This window comes from Electrona antarctica, assembly GCF_951216825.1.
Source record: "Electrona antarctica genome assembly, chromosome: 24".
In the NCBI taxonomy this organism is placed as follows: domain Eukaryota; kingdom Metazoa; phylum Chordata; class Actinopteri; order Myctophiformes; family Myctophidae; genus Electrona; species Electrona antarctica.
Window position 1 is genome coordinate 14,076,964 of NC_136803.1, and position 20,986 is coordinate 14,097,949.

At 41.7% G+C, this 20,986-nt stretch overlaps 1 protein-coding gene across 1 annotated transcript in view; it reads right to left on the reverse strand.

The window, feature by feature from the left end:
* The window catches only part of LOC306917217 (mucin-5B-like), a gene marked incomplete at its 5' end in the record, with an annotated part of 62,217 nt that extends 42,629 nt beyond the window's left edge, over positions 1 to 19,588 (reverse strand). Inside the window, 10 exons of the mRNA XM_079495349.1 lie at positions 302 to 437; positions 4,995 to 5,133; positions 5,228 to 5,345; positions 5,717 to 5,845; positions 6,813 to 7,052; positions 7,738 to 7,828; positions 8,377 to 8,491; positions 9,273 to 9,537; positions 11,085 to 11,117; positions 19,492 to 19,588. Of these exons, the coding sequence (XP_079351475.1) occupies positions 302 to 437; positions 4,995 to 5,133; positions 5,228 to 5,345; positions 5,717 to 5,845; positions 6,813 to 7,052; positions 7,738 to 7,828; positions 8,377 to 8,491; positions 9,273 to 9,537; positions 11,085 to 11,117; positions 19,492 to 19,588 (1,363 nt within the window). The remainder of the gene's footprint in view (positions 1 to 301; positions 438 to 4,994; positions 5,134 to 5,227; positions 5,346 to 5,716; positions 5,846 to 6,812; positions 7,053 to 7,737; positions 7,829 to 8,376; positions 8,492 to 9,272; positions 9,538 to 11,084; positions 11,118 to 19,491) is intronic.
* Positions 19,589 to 20,986: the final 1,398 nt, after the last annotated feature.

Genomic DNA, 20,986 nt, shown 5'->3' on the forward strand with positions numbered 1-20,986 from the left:
CCACACCCACAGCTATTGTTGAATGTCAACGTATGATAAAGGGGGAGGGGTTAGGGGAGGGGATAATATTGTGAATGTGATGTCACAATACCGTGTATTTCGATTGGGCTTTTTTACTCAAAGGCTTTCAGCTTTCAGGAAGAAACCCAAAATACACAGGGAAGACACAATATTCTAACCACACCTGAGGGTCTATTGGAGTAATATTAACTCCATAATCACATACAAAACAGAAAAAGTACAACAATCACAGCACTCCATCTATAAGCTATCCATCTATTATGGTTGCATGGATTCATACCGCGGAGTTTGCCTTTCAGCGACGTAGCAGCGGTAATGTAGACCTGCATTGTGGGTGTCAACTGTATGGTGACTTGTAGTCCATAGGCGGTGTGTACGACCATGTAGAATGATGAGGGTCTGAAGATGGTTATGTCCTCTGTAAAAAAATACCAACACATTTACAATCAGTGATCTGTTTCAACGAGCAACTCAAACCAAAAAAACAGACGGTGTCGTCTTTTTGAAGAAAAAGGTAAAGAAATGGATGCTCACTCAGTGCCAGCGGTACTTGAGAGATCAGTTTGTTGTAAAAGACATTTCCGGAGGCTTCCACTCGAATTGTCTGCAAGTTGAACAACATGTATCACTGTACTCATATATAATGTATGCATTCACATAACCTATAGCAGTGTTGATTTCGTCAACTAAAACTATGACGAAAAACAACTACCTTTTTTCACTGACGAAAACTAAATAAAACTAAACCATGACGAATAAAACTATGGCTAAATCTACTGACAATTTCGTCAACAAATAAAAACTAGACTAAAATGTAGGGCAGGGACTAGTGGAGAAGAGATAATTTTATGTTTGGTCGGTGGTTGAGCTCTGAAAATAACAGATCTACGGCTATTTTCAGCATGCAACAAAGTGTACAATCATCCGACTAAAATCGTATGATATTTAGTCGAATAAAACTAGACTAACATTAAACATTTCAGGTGACTAAAATAGTAAAATATGACTAAAGCTATAGAAGGAGATAGGTCTGGAGGGTCTTACCGTTGCCCCTGGTAATATGACAGTAACTGCTTCCAGGCAGGTCTCAAATTGGGTGTTTCCACACCTGTACATTTCACCATGAACTGATAAAGTCCCATTCAATTCCTGGAAACAAGTTAAGACATGGACAAAGAAATGCTTTAACCACAGAACTGCATAAAACAAAATGTTAGCCAAGTCAGAAGGATTCCATTACAGGTATGTTTTGACAGTGAAGCTTCGCAAAGGTGTATTAATTACCAAATTATAGCTTGCGGTATTTGCTCTTACATGAAGGCTCTTAAGGTGAAAACATAGATTATCACATTCAGACCGTACGATATGTGGAAACGTCATAACTAATCCAACCGACTGATTACGACGACGTGTGTACCCGTCCTAGCGCTTTTTCATTGATATCAAACGGGGGAAAAAAATCAGATTGTTTTTCTCTTTTTTGGGGGTTGGCCTATCCTTCTGCAATGTACTCCTTGCTTTTCGCGCATGCGCGGTCCTGTTCACTTCCCTGTTTAACGATCAGAAAGAAAGGCTCGCCAGGCGTAATCTAGGGAGCTCTCCGTAGTTTTGACCAGATGGCTATACTTCTGTCTTAATTTCTGACGCTTCTAGAGAGACTCGATCGTAATCATAGTAAGGTAAGCAAGCAACATTATGCCTCCCGGTTTTTGTACGGAACGGAAGCCCCCGGCTTTCAGAGTAAAAGCTGCCATATCTGCCCGGCACCCCGAGCTTCTATTTTGAAAGAAATCCCGGCGCTGATTGTGTTGTTAACATTACACCCAATGGTCCCTTTTCAGCACTGATGACGGTCTGAGGACCTCAACATATTTCTGCAGTGTGTGAGCCTTTCCTGTTCATTATAGACTGTAATGCTGGCCTCTCGCACCTGCATGGCTCTATCATTGGCAAAGCATTGAGTCTAAATACCTAAACTCTGGTCCCACATCTGCACTGCCACACTCTATCGACACTGAGGCTGGTACTATTACTGCCAAACATCTGATGTGTGATGTCTTTAATCAACTGTCATAGCTGCTGCCTGCTGGACATTTTTGAAAGGTCTGATCCCTCCTACCTGACTCAAGCACACCCACAGCGGAGGAAAGCCAATGAATCACTTATTTGAGCAAAATCACATTGATGTGGACAAATCAACTGGTGAATATAATATGGTACCTAGTTTGCTAAAACTTGCAGCTCCATTGATTGCCCAATCAGACATCTGCCCATGTAAGCCCACTATTCAAAAAGGGGGGGGGGATGTAAGTGCGGTTAATAACTATATGCCCATCTCCAAATTGTCTTGCCTGGCTAAAATCTTTGAAGCACAACAGCTGTGTAGCCTTTTAACCCTTAATAACATCTTAAACACATCACAGTCAGGTTTTAGGCCTGGGAACAGTATGATTACAGCAACGTCACTGGTCTTAAATGAAATAGCAACTGAACTGGACAAAAAACTAAAGTGTGCTATCCACCAGAATACACCCAGAATACACCCTGAATGATGATTGTCAAGAAAAGTTTAAGTTGAATGTCCTTGTTTCATTTGCTATTTTTAAAAGATTTTTAACTGACCTCATACTGGAAGAAGGCTTATGCACCTGCTTTTCGTAATATTTGGTTTTAAGTTTTTTTGTACTATAAATTATTATGTACCTTGCCTTTGTCATTTATGTAAAATCATTGTTGTGTTCCTTTTTGTACACAGGGCACCATTGAAAAAGAGACCTTGGTCTCAATGGATTCCCCTGAAATAAAGGTTTCAATCAATAAATCAATCAATCAATCAAGCGCAACCTATTCTAAATTACTTCAATGTCCTTTTTTCCCTCTTAGAAATGAATCTTACTTAAAGCTGCTATAAGCAATAATATGTCAAAATGTTAATGACCTTTTTTGGGGGGGGTATTCAGACAGCCAGCAATGGGTAAAACGCTCACAAAAAATGTAGTCTCTGTCACACATCTAGGGGCCGCAATCTGCATTCAAAGATTTTCCTAGAAGCTTTGTCATTGGTCGATTTGCCTGTCTACTTCCTGATTGGTTAGTCATTTCGACCGGGTTTTTTTCTGACCAATGACAAAGCTTCTAGGAACATCTTTGAATGCAGATTGCGGCCCCTCGATGTGTCACAGAGACTATATATTTTGGGAGTGTTTTATCTATTATACATTTGAGAAGGTGTCCCCAAAAGAAAACCACGAAAAGAAAGTCACCAGCTACTACGTCACTGACACGCTGCAACACGCTGCAACACACACTGCAACAACACACTAACACGTCACACACTTACCCTCCGCGTCGTTGGTTCCCTATCTCCTCATGTCGCGCCGCACGGCCACACTCAACACCAGCCGCGTAAAAATTGTCATCGCACTGCCACTAAAGCCGGCTCCCGTCCACACTCGCAAACAATATCAATATCAATAATAAACACAAACACGCCACAAGCACCGACACCCCCGCCTAATTTGTTGCCACGTCTATGAAAACAAGCACAGAAAAAATGCCATTCAACACGCTACTTACACACACTACCACTCGCTTACAATACGCGGACCTGGCAACACTACATTCCCTCTCCCATTTGCTCACAGCCCACCACGTGACCCACACAGGGAGGGAGACGATTGCGTGATGCTTCTATGTACAGGATTCTATAGGTCACCACTTTTGGTGTGACACACACACGGCTTCTGTTGGTAACAAGACAACTCACCCCTTTTCCGTTTTCCTCCCGGAATTTTCCCCAGTGAGGGGTGGGAGAGGCTGGACAGCAGACGGCTGGACTTTGAATTTCTCTAACTATAAACATTCACGACAGCAGACAGCCTAAGTACAAATATATTTATGAAAAGCTACTACAGTGAAGTCTGTTCACAGAAGTTGTTGTAGGCTATGTGGGTATTAAAGTAGATAAGACGCGTCAAATGGAGTCTGTACGGCTGGAGATAAACGGACACATGACGTCGGTGGGAGAGCAGATTTTGTGTGTTTCTCTGCTTCTGTTTACTATGCGTTGTCAACACGTGCTGAGTTGACAAACATTGACCGATTTCGGAGAAGACTGATAGTTTATCCTTTAGTAATTAGGCTGTGGAAGTATTCACACTAGGCAACTTTGGCATTTATTGGCATTGGCAATTTGGGGAGAAAAGGAGGAGGAGGAGGTGATCAAGCTCCACAACACCACATTGGCAGGTAGGCTCAAGGCTGCATTTATTTTCCTTCTTTTTCCTCTCGAGGCTGCATGGGATGATGTGAACCCCTCCAGCAGGCTAGGGAGCACCGCTCCGGTTAGCGGCAAATGACCGCGGGGTGCGGGTTGCCAGGTTTTTTTCTAAGTAAAGTATTTACATTCAATTAAAAAAAAATATATATATAATACATTTTAATTTACGTCATATTTAGCGGCATTTCCACCTAATTTCTCTGTTCTTTGTCAATGGCAAATATTGAGACGTGTGGGGACTAAAGCTGTATATAGGAGGGCCCTCAAACACATTATTTGATAACTTTTCATCGTGCTCCTAAAAAAAAAGTGTGCTACTAGCCGCGATTACATACACAGTTAAAATAATAAGAAATTTGCGCCAACGACTGCGTCGACACCTGGCGTGGAACAAACGGGACGAACCGAGGCGCATATATGGATAACAACAACAACACTACACGTGCGCTGCAACACCAAACAGCTGCATACAACGCGTGTCACTGTGCACTTCTGTATCTGTGGACTTCTGTATCGCAACGCGGGCCAACGCAACTCTGGGATGAGCGGGCCGAAGGCCCGCGAAATTCTAGTATAATACATATATATATTACACGAGAGGGTGTGCCTGTGCTATTAACTCATTTTGGATTAAAAAAGGAGGCTGCACGATGGCAGCCCCTCAGTCAAATCCTGTCACATTTGACCTCCTCACCTGGGACAGAATGTAGGAACAGTCTCCATGGAAGGTGTACTGGTTGTCATCGTAGGTGCTGACGTGAGAACCTCCGACCAGGGAGCAGGTAGAGGGACAGTCCATGTTCACACACTTCCAGCCACCGTGCTGACAGGTGCTGACAGCAACACAGTTCAGTCAAAACCACCGCTCATTCACAAACATCATTCACGACAGAATGCACTTAATTTGGGACATCAGTAAATGGTTACCATTTCATGCATGCCTTTGTGTACGTTTCCCCGGGCTTGTATGGCTTGCCACTATGTAAGCAGGAGCACTTATCGACGGGAACGCACCCAGACTGCTTGATGTCATCGAAGACGGTTCCTTGGGAAATTAGAAGAGGTTAGACTGACATAGCTCGGTTGGAACTACCTGTCCGAATAGAGCATAGCAGTGGGCGTGGTTTTCTGGACCCACTGAAAAATCGGCCATTCATTTTTCCCATAGACATTCACAGAAATATTTACATGAATTATTTTAAGCCTAGAATCAAGCCATCCAGGATCCTGGATCATGACCATAACACCTTTGATTCTCTGAAGAAAGAAACATGAAAACCGCTATACAAAGGTATTTATTAAATGTATATCATATCGTTTTTATTTTTATTTTCGCTCACAGAATCAAAGGTGTTATGGTCATGATTCACCAGGATCAGTGTTCACACTGTATAATCGGAGTCCTGAGATTTGTACCTTTTGGACAGAAGCATCCGTCAGTGCAGTGGTCGCTACAGAGCTGGGTTCTCTCGTGGTTGCTGCACGTGTCGGTGCAGGGACTGGCACACTCCTGGTACTCCATGTTGAAAGGACATTTCTTTAGTGCTATTTAACAAAACAAAACACAAAAGTATTATAAAAAGTGCCTGTGTAGCACGTGACCTATAGCCTTGACCGCCATGCGGTCTAACGCAAAGATTAAAATGTTATTTAGCTAGCATGTTATTATTTAGACAGATATGCCAGGTTAATTTGTTGACCTGGAATCCTATAGTTTCTAGTGTCAATGTACATATTATTTATAATGAATGGCATTTGTATAGTGCTTTTCCAAGTGCTCGTTCATTCATTCATACATTGAGAGGTGAACAGTCAACGCCAGTGTCCTCACTTCCCACATTCCCACACCGATGGTGGCAAGCTCACACCAACCGACTCATTGGAAGCAATGTACGGTAGGGTTCAGTGTTTAAGGGATGATCAGACGACCTGCTCTACCTCCTGAGCCACAGCCGCCCTAAAAGATTATGTTAACTTTTGATATTATGATGCTTAAAATGATGCTAGGCTGCTAGCTGCAATCCCAGATTAGTAAGGCAGCTGCACTGTCTCTCTGCATTGTATTGCTCTGGATAAAGATCGTCCAGATAAATGCCTTAAACCAGGGGTGGGCAACTTTGCCGATGGAGAGGGCCACTATATTTCCACACTCACTCCCTAGGGCCATATATTACTGTCGTCGCAAAAATAGCCGATCTAGGCTATTTTTGCTATATTCGAATTGAAATGTTGAATTATTTTTTACTATTTTTGAATTGGAATCCTGAAAATTAACATTTTTATATAATTTCAAATGCCTTTAATTATACTTGTGTTGAGCAATGAGCTACTAATTTAGACTGAAGTAATTAAAGCGGGTCATGTTTGCATGTTGTGGAATTGTAAACAGCTGAAACCAATATTATATCATTATTCTGATATTAACCTGAGGGCCACATTAAGTGAATGTGGGGGCCGCATGTGGCCCCCGGGCCGCCAGTTGCCCACCCCTGCCTTAAACTGTAAATTGTACGCGAGCAGTTGAAGCAGTTCGTACCACACAGTTGCTCCGTCTTCCAGCGCTGCGGCGTTCCACCGACGTGGCTACACTGGCGAGAGTACTCCGATACGGTGGGACACAGGCAGCTGTTGCTGCTGTTACACTGGCACACGTCCTGCTTGCAGGATGTGAGGAAGGCCTCACTGTCCAGCAGGTCTGTACAGCTGAGGAAGGCCGGTCCGGACAGGAGATGCTGACACACTGCTTCTGCTTCTGCCTGGAGGTCAGAGGCAGGGACGTGCACACATAGACATCAAAGGGGGCTTCAGCCCCTGCCCTTTTAAGGGCAGTAAAACAACTGCCCTTTCCAGACCACGAATGCAGCATTTACTAATTACTATGGTGAAAGAAATACAAATGCTACTCTTTCCATGCATGCCATGCCAGAAGGCAGCATTCAGGAGAATTGTTTTTTTTCTCTTGAACTCGAATGCAGCATTTTACGTTGAACTGCGTTGAACGCACAGATGTGCATCCCTGCCTTTAAATATTTTCTTTGTTAAATAATTAAAAGGGGTTTGGGATGTTCTTAACTTACAAACTACATTGTTGTTAATTAAAGGCACATTCCTACCTTATAACTACACGTATAGTTAATAATTAAAGGTCGTTCCTACCTTGTCCTTATCATTACAAGTAGTTTCAGTCTGAGGGGAGACCTGCTCACAGGACTCAGTCGGACCGTTTTGTTTCCAACTTTCCCCGTAGTCCATAACATTTACACTTTGTCCTGACGGGAAAGAAACGTAACTTAATACATAGTCGATAACATTTGCACTTACACTGAAAGACAAATACTATATAATACTATACTAATAACTGAGAGTTTACTGTAGATACATGTATACTTGGGTATTTACAGTTTGTTGTTCATACAGTGTTTCATGTATTTATTCACCATCTTCTATGAACTCGTCGTAGAGCTGAACTCCGTTGAAGTCGCCACAAAGTCCACACGTCTGGTTCTTGTATTTGTTGTCTATTTCAATCTTTAAAGAAAAGAATATTGTTTTGAATACAACATAGACTGAATACCACCACTTCTGCTCCGCAGTTCATTACACAGCGAGGGGCGCTCTTCATCATCATGACGTAAAATAGACACTATGTCTATTTGCTTGGACAATGGACACTGACGTAAAATTGTCCCTTCACTGTCAACGGGAATTTAATGTTTGTGTAGGACAAGGTTTGTGGACTGCACACATCAAAAGCTAGACATATACTGTAGGTCCGGACGGTTGGCTCAACCGTCTGGGCACCTAACCTAGGCTGCAAAGCCAGCCGGATGGCGTGCTGCGGGTTAGACTCCCGAGCCTGACGGCCTTTGCCTCATCACTCACTCCCCATCTCTCTCCCACTTTCCTGTTTAATTAATGTACCCTATCAATAAATGCAAAAAAGGCCAAAAAAATATCTTAAAAAAAAAAAAAGCTAGACATAATAGGGACCCCTCAAAAGCAAGTAACGACACAACAGCATCATGTATCATTACAATGTTAAAATGTAACAACAGCATCATCATAATCAAACGTACCCAGAGTGTGTCATCTTCATTCCAGAAGACAACCAGACCCAGGTTAGCTCTGATCTTCACATAGGATCCAACCCTCTCAATAGCAACACCGAATTGATTGAATGGTATGGAGACCCTAGAGGAGAAATGTCCTTGTTAATAACAAATGAACAATTGGTAACGTAAAGGACCATGGCACCACTTTTCAACCTATTTTCATATAATTGGTCCTCACTAATGATCATGATAAAATAGCATCATTTGTGTCTGTGTCTCATAGGAGGGCTGCTTTGGGCAGTTCCGAAACCAATCCACCAGTGACATCATCGTTCCATTATCGCTTTGCACATTTCTGAACTGCCCAGAGCCCTACTATGAGACACAGACAGAGTTGAAAAAATATTGTACTATTTTATCATGAACATTAGTACATTAGAACATTATTATGAAGGTACAGTTGGGTGCCACCGATATTGTCCCTTATTATTTGACCCATTTAGGCCTGACCTCAACATTTTAAAAAATCCTTCTAAATCCTCCACTTTTCTGAAATAAATATTTTCACGATTTAAAAAAAAATAGCAGACCTACAAGCTCGTAGCGCGCCACTCGGTGGCGCGCTATGAGCTTGTAGATCTGCCATTTTTCAATAGCTAAATTATAACATAATGTTTAAAACACCAAAAGGGGTTCCCGCCCAAAATGGGTTAACTGTCCTTTTGCGCAGATCACGCAAACCTCAGCAAAAAGAAAAGGACAATATCGATGGCCTCCAACTGTAGGATGAAAAGTGGTGAAGTGGTCCTTTAATACCGCAATAAAACAATACATATCCATGAACGTTATCAGCCACAATAGTTTCTATTATGGATACACTGCACATTCTCAAACAGAACATGGTATGACTATGAGCTCACTGCTTGTCGTTTATGAGAGTTGAAGTCTTGGACAGTTCGACCAGGGTCCCGTCCAGTTTCATGGAGACCCTGCTGATGTAGGCGAGAGCTCCCCTCTGCTGACGTTGGAGCTGAATGTTGAAGCTCTCGTAGTCGGCCCTACAGTGAGTGGTCAGGATGTAGTTGCACGTGAACGGCAGCTGGAAGAAGTCTCCGTCGAAGGTCTTGAAGTGGTAGTTCCCCCATGTGCTGCAAAACTGGTCGTAGTTGGAGGGCTTCACAAGCGCTGAGTGGAGAGAAACAGTGGTGGAAAGAGTACTCACGTTTAATTGTTACTTAAGTAAAAGTATCAATAATGGAATGTAGAAATACTCCATTACAAGTAAAAGCCCGGTAATCAAACTTTACTTGAGTAAAAGTACTGGTGTCAAAAGTACAATCATTAACCAGGATGTCAAAATGTATAAAGAATCTTTTGAAAATACCAGATCTACAGATTGGCTATTTTCAAATGGCCAAAATGTATATAGGGCTGAAGTGGTTAATGCATGTTTTGTAATAATAATAAAAATCTACAAAGTAACTAGTAACTAAAGTTTTCAAACAAATGTAGTGGAGTAAAAGTACAATATTTGTATCCGAGATGTAGTGGAGTAGAAGAAAAAGTAATGGAAATTAGAGTACTTTACTCAAGTAAAGTACAAATACCTACATTTTTTACTTAAGTAAATGTACTTAGTTCCTTTCCACCACTGGAGAAAACAACATTTACATGATAAACCTATCTATCTTCATAGGCTATAATTGGTCCTCACTAGCTGAGCCAGAAGGCAAAGCTCTCCATATACCGAGCAATCTTCGTTCCTAATCTCACCTATGACATGTAGGCCTAGGTCATGACCGAAAGAATAAGATTGCGGATACAAGCGGACGAAAATTTGTTCTCAGACGGGACACGGCTGGCCCGGCATCTCCCATAGAGATGGGGTGAGAGGTTCAGTCATGCGTGAGAGACTCGGAGTAGAGCAAAAAAAAGAGCCAGCTTAAGTGGTTCGGGCGTCTCCCTAGGGAGGTCCTCCTCGCTGCACGTCCCACTGGGAGCAGACCCCGTGGCAGACCAAGGACCAAATGGGGAGATCATATGATCTCCTCTGGAAAGGGAAGACTGGAAATCTCTGTTTGAACTGTTACCCCCACGACCCGATTCGGAGTAAGATGAATGGATAGGATGGATGGATGGATGGATGGATGGATGGAAGGATAATGCTCATTATTATCCAAAAGTCACTGGACATTCAACACGTTCACATTAGATATATCAGTCCATGTAAGAACAGTGAACAAGAGATACTGTATACCAGTCCATGTAAGAACAGTAAACATTAGATATACCAGTACACGTAAGAACAGTAAACATTAGATATACCAGTCCACGTAAGAACAGTAAACATTAGATATACCAGTCCACGTAAGAACAACAGTAAACATTAGATATACCAGTCCACGTAAGAACAGTAAACATTAGATACCGGTATACCAGTCCACGTAAGAACAGTAAACAAGAAACTTCATATATTATGCTCCGCAGAAATGGAACAAACATCAGGACTCTCTTACAACCGGTTCGATTGGTCTCAATAGAGACATTTAATTAGATGTATTGTGTTTTATCACATGATCATGGTGTGATCAGGGTGTTCCCACCAGTGACATCATCGGTAGGCAGGCTAAGTAATTTCAAACAAGATTTCAAACTTTATTAGGTTGAAAATGATTGAAGTGGTCCTTTACGTATTGTCAAGATTGTTTTTTCTGGAAGAAATAACACTTTACCTGTTGTGGGTTTGGTCACAGACTGAGCGGTAACTGTGGAGAGAAGACACAAGAAAACAAGTATTTAGTCATCGTCATTTACAGTTGCTGCACATATTTGATCTAAATGCATAAGCAATTATAAATGTCAAGAAGCAGGGTTTTATTTGTACATTGATTCTGGAAAGGCGGGTTAGTTTGATTATACAAACATTGCCAGTGGGTAAAACCACTAGTTTCTCATATATAATCAATGAACGTGTGAGTTGTGTGTACAGTGTGTCAAGGAAAACAAGTGATTGATTGATTGATTTAAACCTTTATTTATTCTCGAAAGAGCAATTGAGGTTCTCCCTCATTTTCAATGCTGCCGAGATTACATACATTTTATGAAACAGTTTAGGACATAAAACACAAATCAAAACTTCATGTAAGGAGAGACATAAAACACAAATCAAAACTTCATGTAAGGAGAGACATCATTATACAGACATTGAGACAAAACTTATGTTTTATCTCAATGTCTGTATAATGATGTCTCTGTTAAAAACAGTTACATATTGAGGTAGGGAGGTTCAAAAGCAGGTTATTAAATTGACCATAGGATATTGGGGTGTTAATTTTCAATGTTTGTTGTAAAGTGTTCCATGTGGTGGGGGCATTAAAGTAATAGTATATACTGTATAATAGTATTAGTAGTAGTGCCATATGGCTCTGTATAGACAAAACCACAGCCCTGTGGGCCAGCCATTACTGAGGTGTAATCAGCACTGATTGGCCAACAGGGCACTGCTCCATGGATGCATACTACTAGGAGCAGTGAGCAGCCATTCGCTCGGGGAGCGATTAGGGGTTAAGAGTCGATCTTGCTCAGGGACACACATCGACACATTGCTGGCCTGGTCTGGAATCAAACCTGGGAGAACCAGGGGCTCTGGCTCCCCAGGCGGGCTCACTAATCACTCAGGCCCCTCACCAACTTCTAACTTAAACCCAGGATACAAACACTGAAAACCACCTAGTTTCTCTTTGTGCACGTCCCTGAAGACAAATACCTGTATATGTTTGTTTGTTTGATTGATTGATTGATTGAAATATTGATTAACAGTTTGCAGAATTACAGTACATTTCAAGCACAAACTCAATACAAAGACTGTTAACTGTGAGTGGACGACCCAATTAAGCATTACACTTGTTTACAAGAGGGTCTACCTTGTTCAATTCATCAAAACATTTAGAGACGTACAAATAGACACTTCTATATAGCCAAAGAACAGAACAGGTTGATATTGCTGACAAATGGAACACAACCACCCAAGACTAATCATTGTGTGTATCCCTGCACTAGCTGCGTCGAGTGATCTCGGACTTCTCGGTACATAGAAATTGATTTATTGGAGATTCTGACTTTCAATTGTACATACATTTTGTTTTGATTGTATTGTCCACTTTAAGCTTTTTCTCATGCCAATAAAGCCCTTTGAAATGAATTGAATTGACATCACAAGGGTAGATCATCTGTAATTGGGAATGAGATTCTGGTGATGTACTTTAAGTATGGAACAAAGAACATAATGTGTAGCCTACACAGACACTGATGAAGGCACATTTTTTTGACACGAGAGACACTTTCAAAATGACCAGCTCAACAAGATCTACCCACCAAAAAAATGATCCCATTGCTGAAATGTGTTTAAAAATGTACCTGAGGGGGCTTTCGGGATTTGGCATACCGGCACTACAGTAAAACATGAGACAAACACTTGGAATGGGAAATGGAGGGAGAATGGAATTGGTAGGGGTTTTTTTTGTAAGTCACCTTAATTCCAAGTGTCAGATGCCATTTTTTTTAAAATATTTAAATTAAATATATTTTTAGGACCATGCCACGTGATCTACCTGCACAGCCTTTGTGATCTACTGGTAGATCGCGATCTACCTTTTGGGCACCACTGGCCTAGACGGTCTGACCGGCGTTTGATGACTTATGATTCATTAACCACATGAACCGGAGGGGAACGAACGAGTATAGGGCCCTGCGGGACTTCAGTCAACAAAGTGTCAGATCCATGTGATCTGACACTTAAGTTGTGAGTCACTCTGGATTAGAGCATCAGTCTTGAGTCTTCAGTAGATCAAAGTAGATTCTGCAGATACATTGCAAATGATAGACAGATGTCATGTCATTGGGGAGACAGATGTCATTGGGGAGACAGATGTCATTGGGGAGACAGATGTCATTGGGGATATTTGACGTTTAACGTTAGTTTTGACTAGGAAGCAGATATCTGGAATACATATCCAGTCTAGCTATTAAATGTTAAAACGGCTTGCCATATTGGCCTCAATACCTATGGCAAGCAGCTGTAAATTGTAATCGAACCACCCTCCTATCTGTAATCTGTAACAAAACTGCATTCTCACAAGTCATCATAAGTGTAATTAAGGATATCCATAGTAACATACAGTACTAGTAGAAATTGTATTTCAAGATATCTAGAATTTAGTTCTTTCAATGACATTCCACCTATCAACAACTGTCATTTCAGATATATCCATAACCTCATTCTTCCTAGGTGGAATGACATCACTTTTGCCATTCATGTGTATGGGGCTTTTAGTTTCAGATATCCGTAACTGCATTCTGGATATCTACAATTTAATTCTTACTAGGAGAAAATACCATTTCAGATAACTACAATGCAATTCTTACTAGGACAAACTGCCATTTCAGATATACAAAGCTACATTTGTACTAGTCATAATATGAATTGTGGATATCCATTATTAGATTTCTACAGTCAGTTTGGATATACAAAATGTATTTATAGATGTTTGGAAGTTTATATAAGTAGCCCAGACCAAGTGTTAACTGCATAGGCTACATTAATATACTTTTCATATGGTTAACATTTCTCGTTCTCGTTTTTTTAGTGGTCTCATAAAATATTTAGATATCCAGAATGACGTTATGGATATCTGAAATGGCCATTTCGGAAAAATAGGATAGGAAATAGGATAGGAAAAATGTCATTGTGGATATCTTAAATGACAGTTGTGGATAGGAGAAATGTCATTGTGTATATCTGAAATGTTAGTTTTGACTAGGAAGAACTGAATTACAGATATCTGGAATACATATCCAGTCTAGCTATTAAATGTTAAAACGACTTGCCAACACCCTCATATCTGACTAAATACTTCACAAAAGTGAGCGACAACGATCTGGTATCTCCCATGAGAAAATTCTACTCTGCCATCAACATGTGGAATGCCCTGACGCAATCCCTAAAAAAAAAGGGGGATCAGAGGCATCCTTCAAAACAGGCCGTCCGTAGGTTCCCTTTGAGAGTGGTTTTGAAGGAGTCAAGGGAGGGCTGTGTACATTTCTGACTAATATAGTACTGTGTTGTTCTTTTGGCCTTAATGTCTGACTGTGCCTCTGTACTGTTTACCTTTATGACTAATAAAGTACTTATCAATCAATCTGAACAAGACATTTGTTACTAATGTAATGAGTCCAGCTATTTGTGGGATTAGCGCTGGACAAACATGCACGTAATCAATCAATCTGAACAAGACATGTGTTACTAATTTAATGAGTCCAGCTATTTGCAGGACAAACACGCACGTGCATGGACGCACGGACGCATGCGCACACGGTCACACACACAAGAGTCAATGGGAGTCAAGGCCCACTGGGAGTCAAGGGCACCATGGGAGTCAAGGGTCCCTGGGCCCAGCCCCAATGGCTACTGGGAGTCAAGGGCCCCTGGGAATCAAGGGCCACTGGGAGTCAAGGGCCACTGAATCAAGAGTCAATGGGAGTCAAGAGCCACTGGGAGTCAAGGGCCCCTGGGAGTCAAGGGCCCCTGGCTATTCCGTCCTTGCAACAGAGGCACAAACGTCACTTTTTATCGCAGAAACAAGATTTATTTTTACGCACACAAACACAACCAAACAAATATTTAGTCATCCTGTGACTCACACACACACACACACACACACACACACACACACACACACACACACACACACACACACACACAGTAATAGGCTAAAGGCTTAGCGTTATTATCCATGTGCAAACATGGATTTGTGTGTATGTGTACAGTAGATTTGCATTGACAGAATGATGTGACAGTTCATCAGTGGTGGAAAAAGTACTCAACATTTTTACTTAAGTAAAAGTATCAATACTGCTATGTAGACATATTCTGTAAATGTCTGGATTTCAGAATTAACTTAATTAAAAGTAAAAATGTATTGGTATCAAAATGTACTTAAAAGTATATACTGTAAGTGTAAGTAGTAAGTATGCAGAATGGCCCATTTCACAAGTTTTGAAATGCGATGCGACACATTGTGAGCTTGTAGATCTCCCATATTTAAGTGGCCGAAATGTATGGTTGAAGTGATAATAATTCATAATCAAAATCTACAAAGTAACTAGTAGGTAACCAAAGTTTACAAATAAATGTAGTGGAGTAAAAGTACAATATCTGGATCCGAGATGTAGTGGAGTAAAAGTATTGGATATTGGAAATAGGCCTACTTAAGTAAAGCACAAATACCTAAAATTTGTGCTTAAGTACAGTACCTACGTAAATGTACTTCAATATATATGAATTTGAGCGAGGAGGACATATTCATTTAAGCATGAATATGTATGCATTGTGTGAATAAATTATGTAGTTCATGTGCGGAGCCTAAAGCTACATCTGCTGATCAAATAGATCAAACAAATGTCGCTAATCGAGTTTGTTAATCACATTCACGCTTTGGGTGTTTTTTCTCTTGAAGACAGAAACTTCTTTAGGCTTTCTTTAGAAACATTAGTTCATGAGATGTCTATCTATATCTATGCACCAATTCTCTGTACGTGTGTATGTCCGTAATCCAAGTAACTTGAGAGCCGTTCGCCCCACCGACTTCAATTTGACACACACGTTCCACACCGTCCACAGGGAGTGCAGTGCCCGGTGTCGAGTCCGTCGGATAGCCAGTTGTCCAGAACTAGCACAAAAGCCTCTGCCCGGGCTCTGGACAGGGCCCAAATTAGCCAATTGATCACACCTGAGTGATCACCATAACTGGGTGTGCCATGCATTTCCAATCATTCACTCCGTTACATTTATTTGAAAACTTTAGTTACTTTGTAGATTTAGAAAACATTAATTAACCCCTATACATTTCGGCCATTTGAAAATTGCCGATCTACAAGCTCACAATGCGACGCATTGTGAGCTTGTAGATCTGCTATTTTCTTTTATTCCAGACTTTTACTTGTAACGGAGTAGTTATACATTGCAGTATTGATACTTTTACTTACGTAAGTATAACATGTGAGTACTTTTTCCACCACAGAAATTATCCATTTACTCAATTTAATTTTTACTACAGCTTTCTACTTAAAAATACAAAATACAATGAAAGCAGATAATAACAATTAACCCATTTAGACCTGAGATCGATTCTAAAAAATGGCTTCTAAAGTTTTCTGAAGAAAAAAAAACAATGTTTCTGTCAGTGCTCAAACTATTTCATGTCAAGGACCCCAAAAATGATATGTAATTGGCCGCCGACCCCCATCTGAAAATATGTTGTTCCAGGGGAACCCCCGGTAGCAAAGATTTGAGTTAAAAACTTTCGCTCTGAAAGAATATATATATTCAAAGATTTGCGCCACATTTTCACGACTTTTCAAAAATAGCAGATCTACCAGTTTGTAGCGTGGAACCGAGTGCCACACTACAAACTTGTAGATGAGCTTGTAGATCATAATGCTTAAGTATAACATAATGCTTAAAACACCAAAAGTTCCCGTCCAGATTGGGTATAGTGCAAATGTTTATTCCCCACCAGTGGATACAAATAAAGTAATAATATAATAAAAATCATAGTGAACCAGTGATCATAATCATGCCCTCAAGGACATTCTGCCTCCAACAAAATGTTTGCTTAAGCAAAACTCAGAAAATTACGTTCGTGGAAAAAGCTAATTTGTTTTTACTTTTAACACAACCACACCATGTCTTCAGGACACACGTTTAAGGCCTCACTCACACCTTTCGATCTAGCATACAACATTGATGCATGCTAGATGTAAGCAAGATGTAAGTGTCATGGCCGCCCCAATGCATTTCCAATGGAAGTCACATGGTTTGATACAACATTTTGGACTACAAGCTGTTGTATGGCTTTCGGCTGTGTTTCGACTGCCCCCCTCCCCCTCATACAACACAAATGTTGTGTCAAACCATGTGACTCCCATTGGAAATACATTGGGGCAAGATGTATCACACCCTTTGTATACAACAAGCATACATCAATCTGTTGCGACCATGTGAATCGCCCCTAAGAGTTATTTATCACTGGATAAAACTCAGTACATTAATTTTAAGAGGTATTTATCAGTTGTGGAAAGTAACCTACACGCACTTGTGCTTGTAGATCTTCCATTTTCAAAAGATGTTTATACATTTGAAAACTTGATACTTGAAATAATAGGACATTCTGCACAATGAGTACGTTGTACTTTTGGTACTTTAAGTACATTTTGAAACCAATACTTTTGGTTTTAACAGCAGACTTTTAGTCCCAAGTACTTCTACATAGAAGTATTGAAGTAAAACATTTGAGTACTTTTTCCACCACTGTTTTCTAGGCAGGGTGCGTACAGATGTCACTGTAATAAGACAGTGGTGGTTCTCAAAGTGCGGATCCAGGGGACCCCAAATAAATCAATGTTGAAATTAAATATGTTTGAGAACCATTATTGCTGTGATAGTTTTCATGTTGTTCCTTCTCTGGTTCTCTCTCTCTCTCTCTTGATAGATTTGTTGCAGCGAAACAATGCTTGCTCAGGGTGAGACCCAGACCCGACAATGCAACCTGTGATTTAGCACAATAATGTCGTCAAATTGAATGTGAATTAATATAATATAAAATAGACAGACCAGTGTTGGTTGCAGGTAGTCCAAGACAGAGCATCATCATCCATGGCAGCATCCACCTGTGTATCATCCTGGTGCGCTCCATGTTTTGTTTTTAACACGCCTGCTGCTCCTACTGACTGCCTTTATATAGTAGACTACCTAACCCCTCCCTCCTTCTGTCTGTCTGTCTGTCTGTCTGTATAGTAGACTACCTGACCCCTCCCTCCCCTTCTGTCTGTCTGTCTGTCTGTCTGTCGCCCTGAAGGCGAGAAGCAACCTCGCGGGAAAGGGCGAGGTCGCGACGCGTGCACGCATCTGCCTAGGTGACATGTACAGGGTTTGATGAGGTATGGCCATATATGGAGCGTGTCTTGAGTGTACAGGGTTTGATGAGGTCAGATCAACATATGGAATGTCAGAACAGGTCAGCTTCATATCTAAGGGTGGTAGCGGGGGCAGTGTCTTGAGTGTACAGGGTTTGATGAGGGCCTTAATTGTAGGGCCTGTTGAGAACTCTAGTTTTTTCCGGCTGCCGGGCGCGGCCACTGGCCACGGGGAGTCAAGGGCCACTGGGAGTTAAGAGCCACTGGGAGTCAAGAGTCAATGGGAGTCAAGGGCCACTGGGAGTCAAGGGCCACTGGGACTCAAGAGCCACTGGGAGTCAAGGGCCACTGGGAGTCAAGGGCCACTGGGACTTAAGAGCCACTGGGAGTCAAGGGCCACTGGGAGTCAAGGGCCACTGGGAGTCAAGGGCCACTGGGAGTAAAGGGCCACTGGGAGTCAAGAGTCAATGGGAGTCAAGGCCCACTGGGAGTCAAGGGCCCCATGGGAGTCAAGGGTCCCTGGGCCCAGCCCCAATGGCTACTGGGAGTCAAGGGCCACTGGGATTTAAGAGCCACTGGGAGTCAAGGGCCACTGGGAGTCAAGGGCCACTGGGAGTCAAGGGCCACTGGGAATCAAGAGTCACTGGGAGTCAAGAGTCAATGGGAGTCAAGGCCCACTGGGAGTCAAGGGCCCGATGGGAGTCTCCCTGGGCCCAGCCCTAATGGCTACTGGGAGTCAAGGGCCCCTGGGAGTCAAGGGCCACTGAATCAAGAGTCAATGGGAGTCAAGGGCCACTGGGAGTCAAGAGCCACTGGGAGTCAAGGGCCCCTGGGAGTCAAGGGCCCCTGGCTATTCCGTCCTTGCAACAGAGAGGCACAAACGTCACTTTTTATCGCAGAAACAAGATTTTTTTTACGCACCCAAACAAATATCTAGTCATCATGTAACACACACACACACACACACCCCTTCCCATAAAACAATCAAATATGTTGCCTGAGGATGTTTGATAAGTGGATGTGGCAACTTTCAGCAGCAAAACAAACCATCAGCACAACAGAAGCCATGATATGATGTCAGCCATGACACACACTGACTTTAACTTAGGGATGTCACACGAAACACCATGCTTAACCATCCACTGCTCCACTAGCACGGCCGTTGACCATGAGTCTTTAGCACCATCCACTGCTCCACTAGCACGGCCGTTGACCATGAGTCTTTAGCACCATCCACTACACCACTAGCACGGCCGTTGACCATGAGTCTTTAGCACCATCCACTACACCACTAGCACGGCCGTTGACCATGAGTCTTTAGCACCATCCACTGCTCCACTAGCACGGCCGTTGACCATGAGTCTTTAGTTTTTTTAGAGCAGTGTCAGATAGGTGACAAGCCTCTCCTATAAGCCACATTCTCTCACAGGCTGAGAGTTCTCTCTCATTACATTATGTTCCTTTTTGAAGCTAGTCCTTCTATGTTGTAAATGTTCTGATGAAGGCTCTAACATGTAAATGTTCTGATGAAGGCTCTAACATGTAAATGTTCTGATGAAGGCTCTACCATGTAAATGTTCTGATGAAGGCTCTATTAGAGCCCACAAAATCTACCCACCGAAAAAAATATTATACTATAGTTTAAATATGCACCCGAGGCGGCTTTGGAATAGCAGCGCTGGCATTACATATAAGACAAATACACATGGAATGGGAAATAGGTGAAGAAATGGGGATATGTGGGAGGGGGGGGGGGGGGGGGTTGTAATGTAAACAAAATATTGAATATTATATAAAATATTATACTATAGTTTAAATATGCACCCGAGGCGGCTTTGGAATAGCAGCGCTGGCATTACATATAAGACAAATACACATGGAATGGGAAATAGAGGTGAAGAAATGGGTATATGTAGGGAGGGGGGGGGGGGGGTTGTAATGTAAACAAAATATTGAACATTATATAAAATATTATACTATAGTTTAAATATGCACCCGAGGCGGCTTTGGAATGGCAGCGCTGGCATTACATATAAGACAAATACACATGGAATGGGAAATAGAGGTGAAGAAATGGGTATATGTAGGGGGGGGGGGGGGGGGGGTTGTAATGTAAACAAAATATTGCATTGTGGATTATATATATATATATATATATATATATATATATATATATGTGTGTCATCTATATTTGGACAAACATGAGCAACCTCCCCATGCAGTAGCTATTCCTTTATAACATACCGTAATTCTCATGATGTATGGCTTGGATCGAAGCTAAATGTCCCACCCGTTACAATGCAAATGTTTAATTACCGGTATTAATATTGAGCTTCAGCACCATGGACAGATCAATGAAAATTGTCTTTATTCAGACCGCAGCCAGCAAGGTGCTACCTAGGTGCTACTTCCCATAGACAGCACATTCATCCAAACAGAAAAGTCCTATCTAATTATATTAAACAACGTCAAAATCACCAACATTGCAGCTGTAGGGAAAGCTTGAATTATCCTCTTTCAATATGTAAAGTGTTAGTTTCATAAAAATCCACCGTAGACATGTTTGAGCTACTTTCTGTCATTAAATTCCTTGCAGATGATTATTTTCGAGTATGGAAGCGCTCGTTATCAGTAAAGCAACCTCCTGCTGCCTGCTGCACTT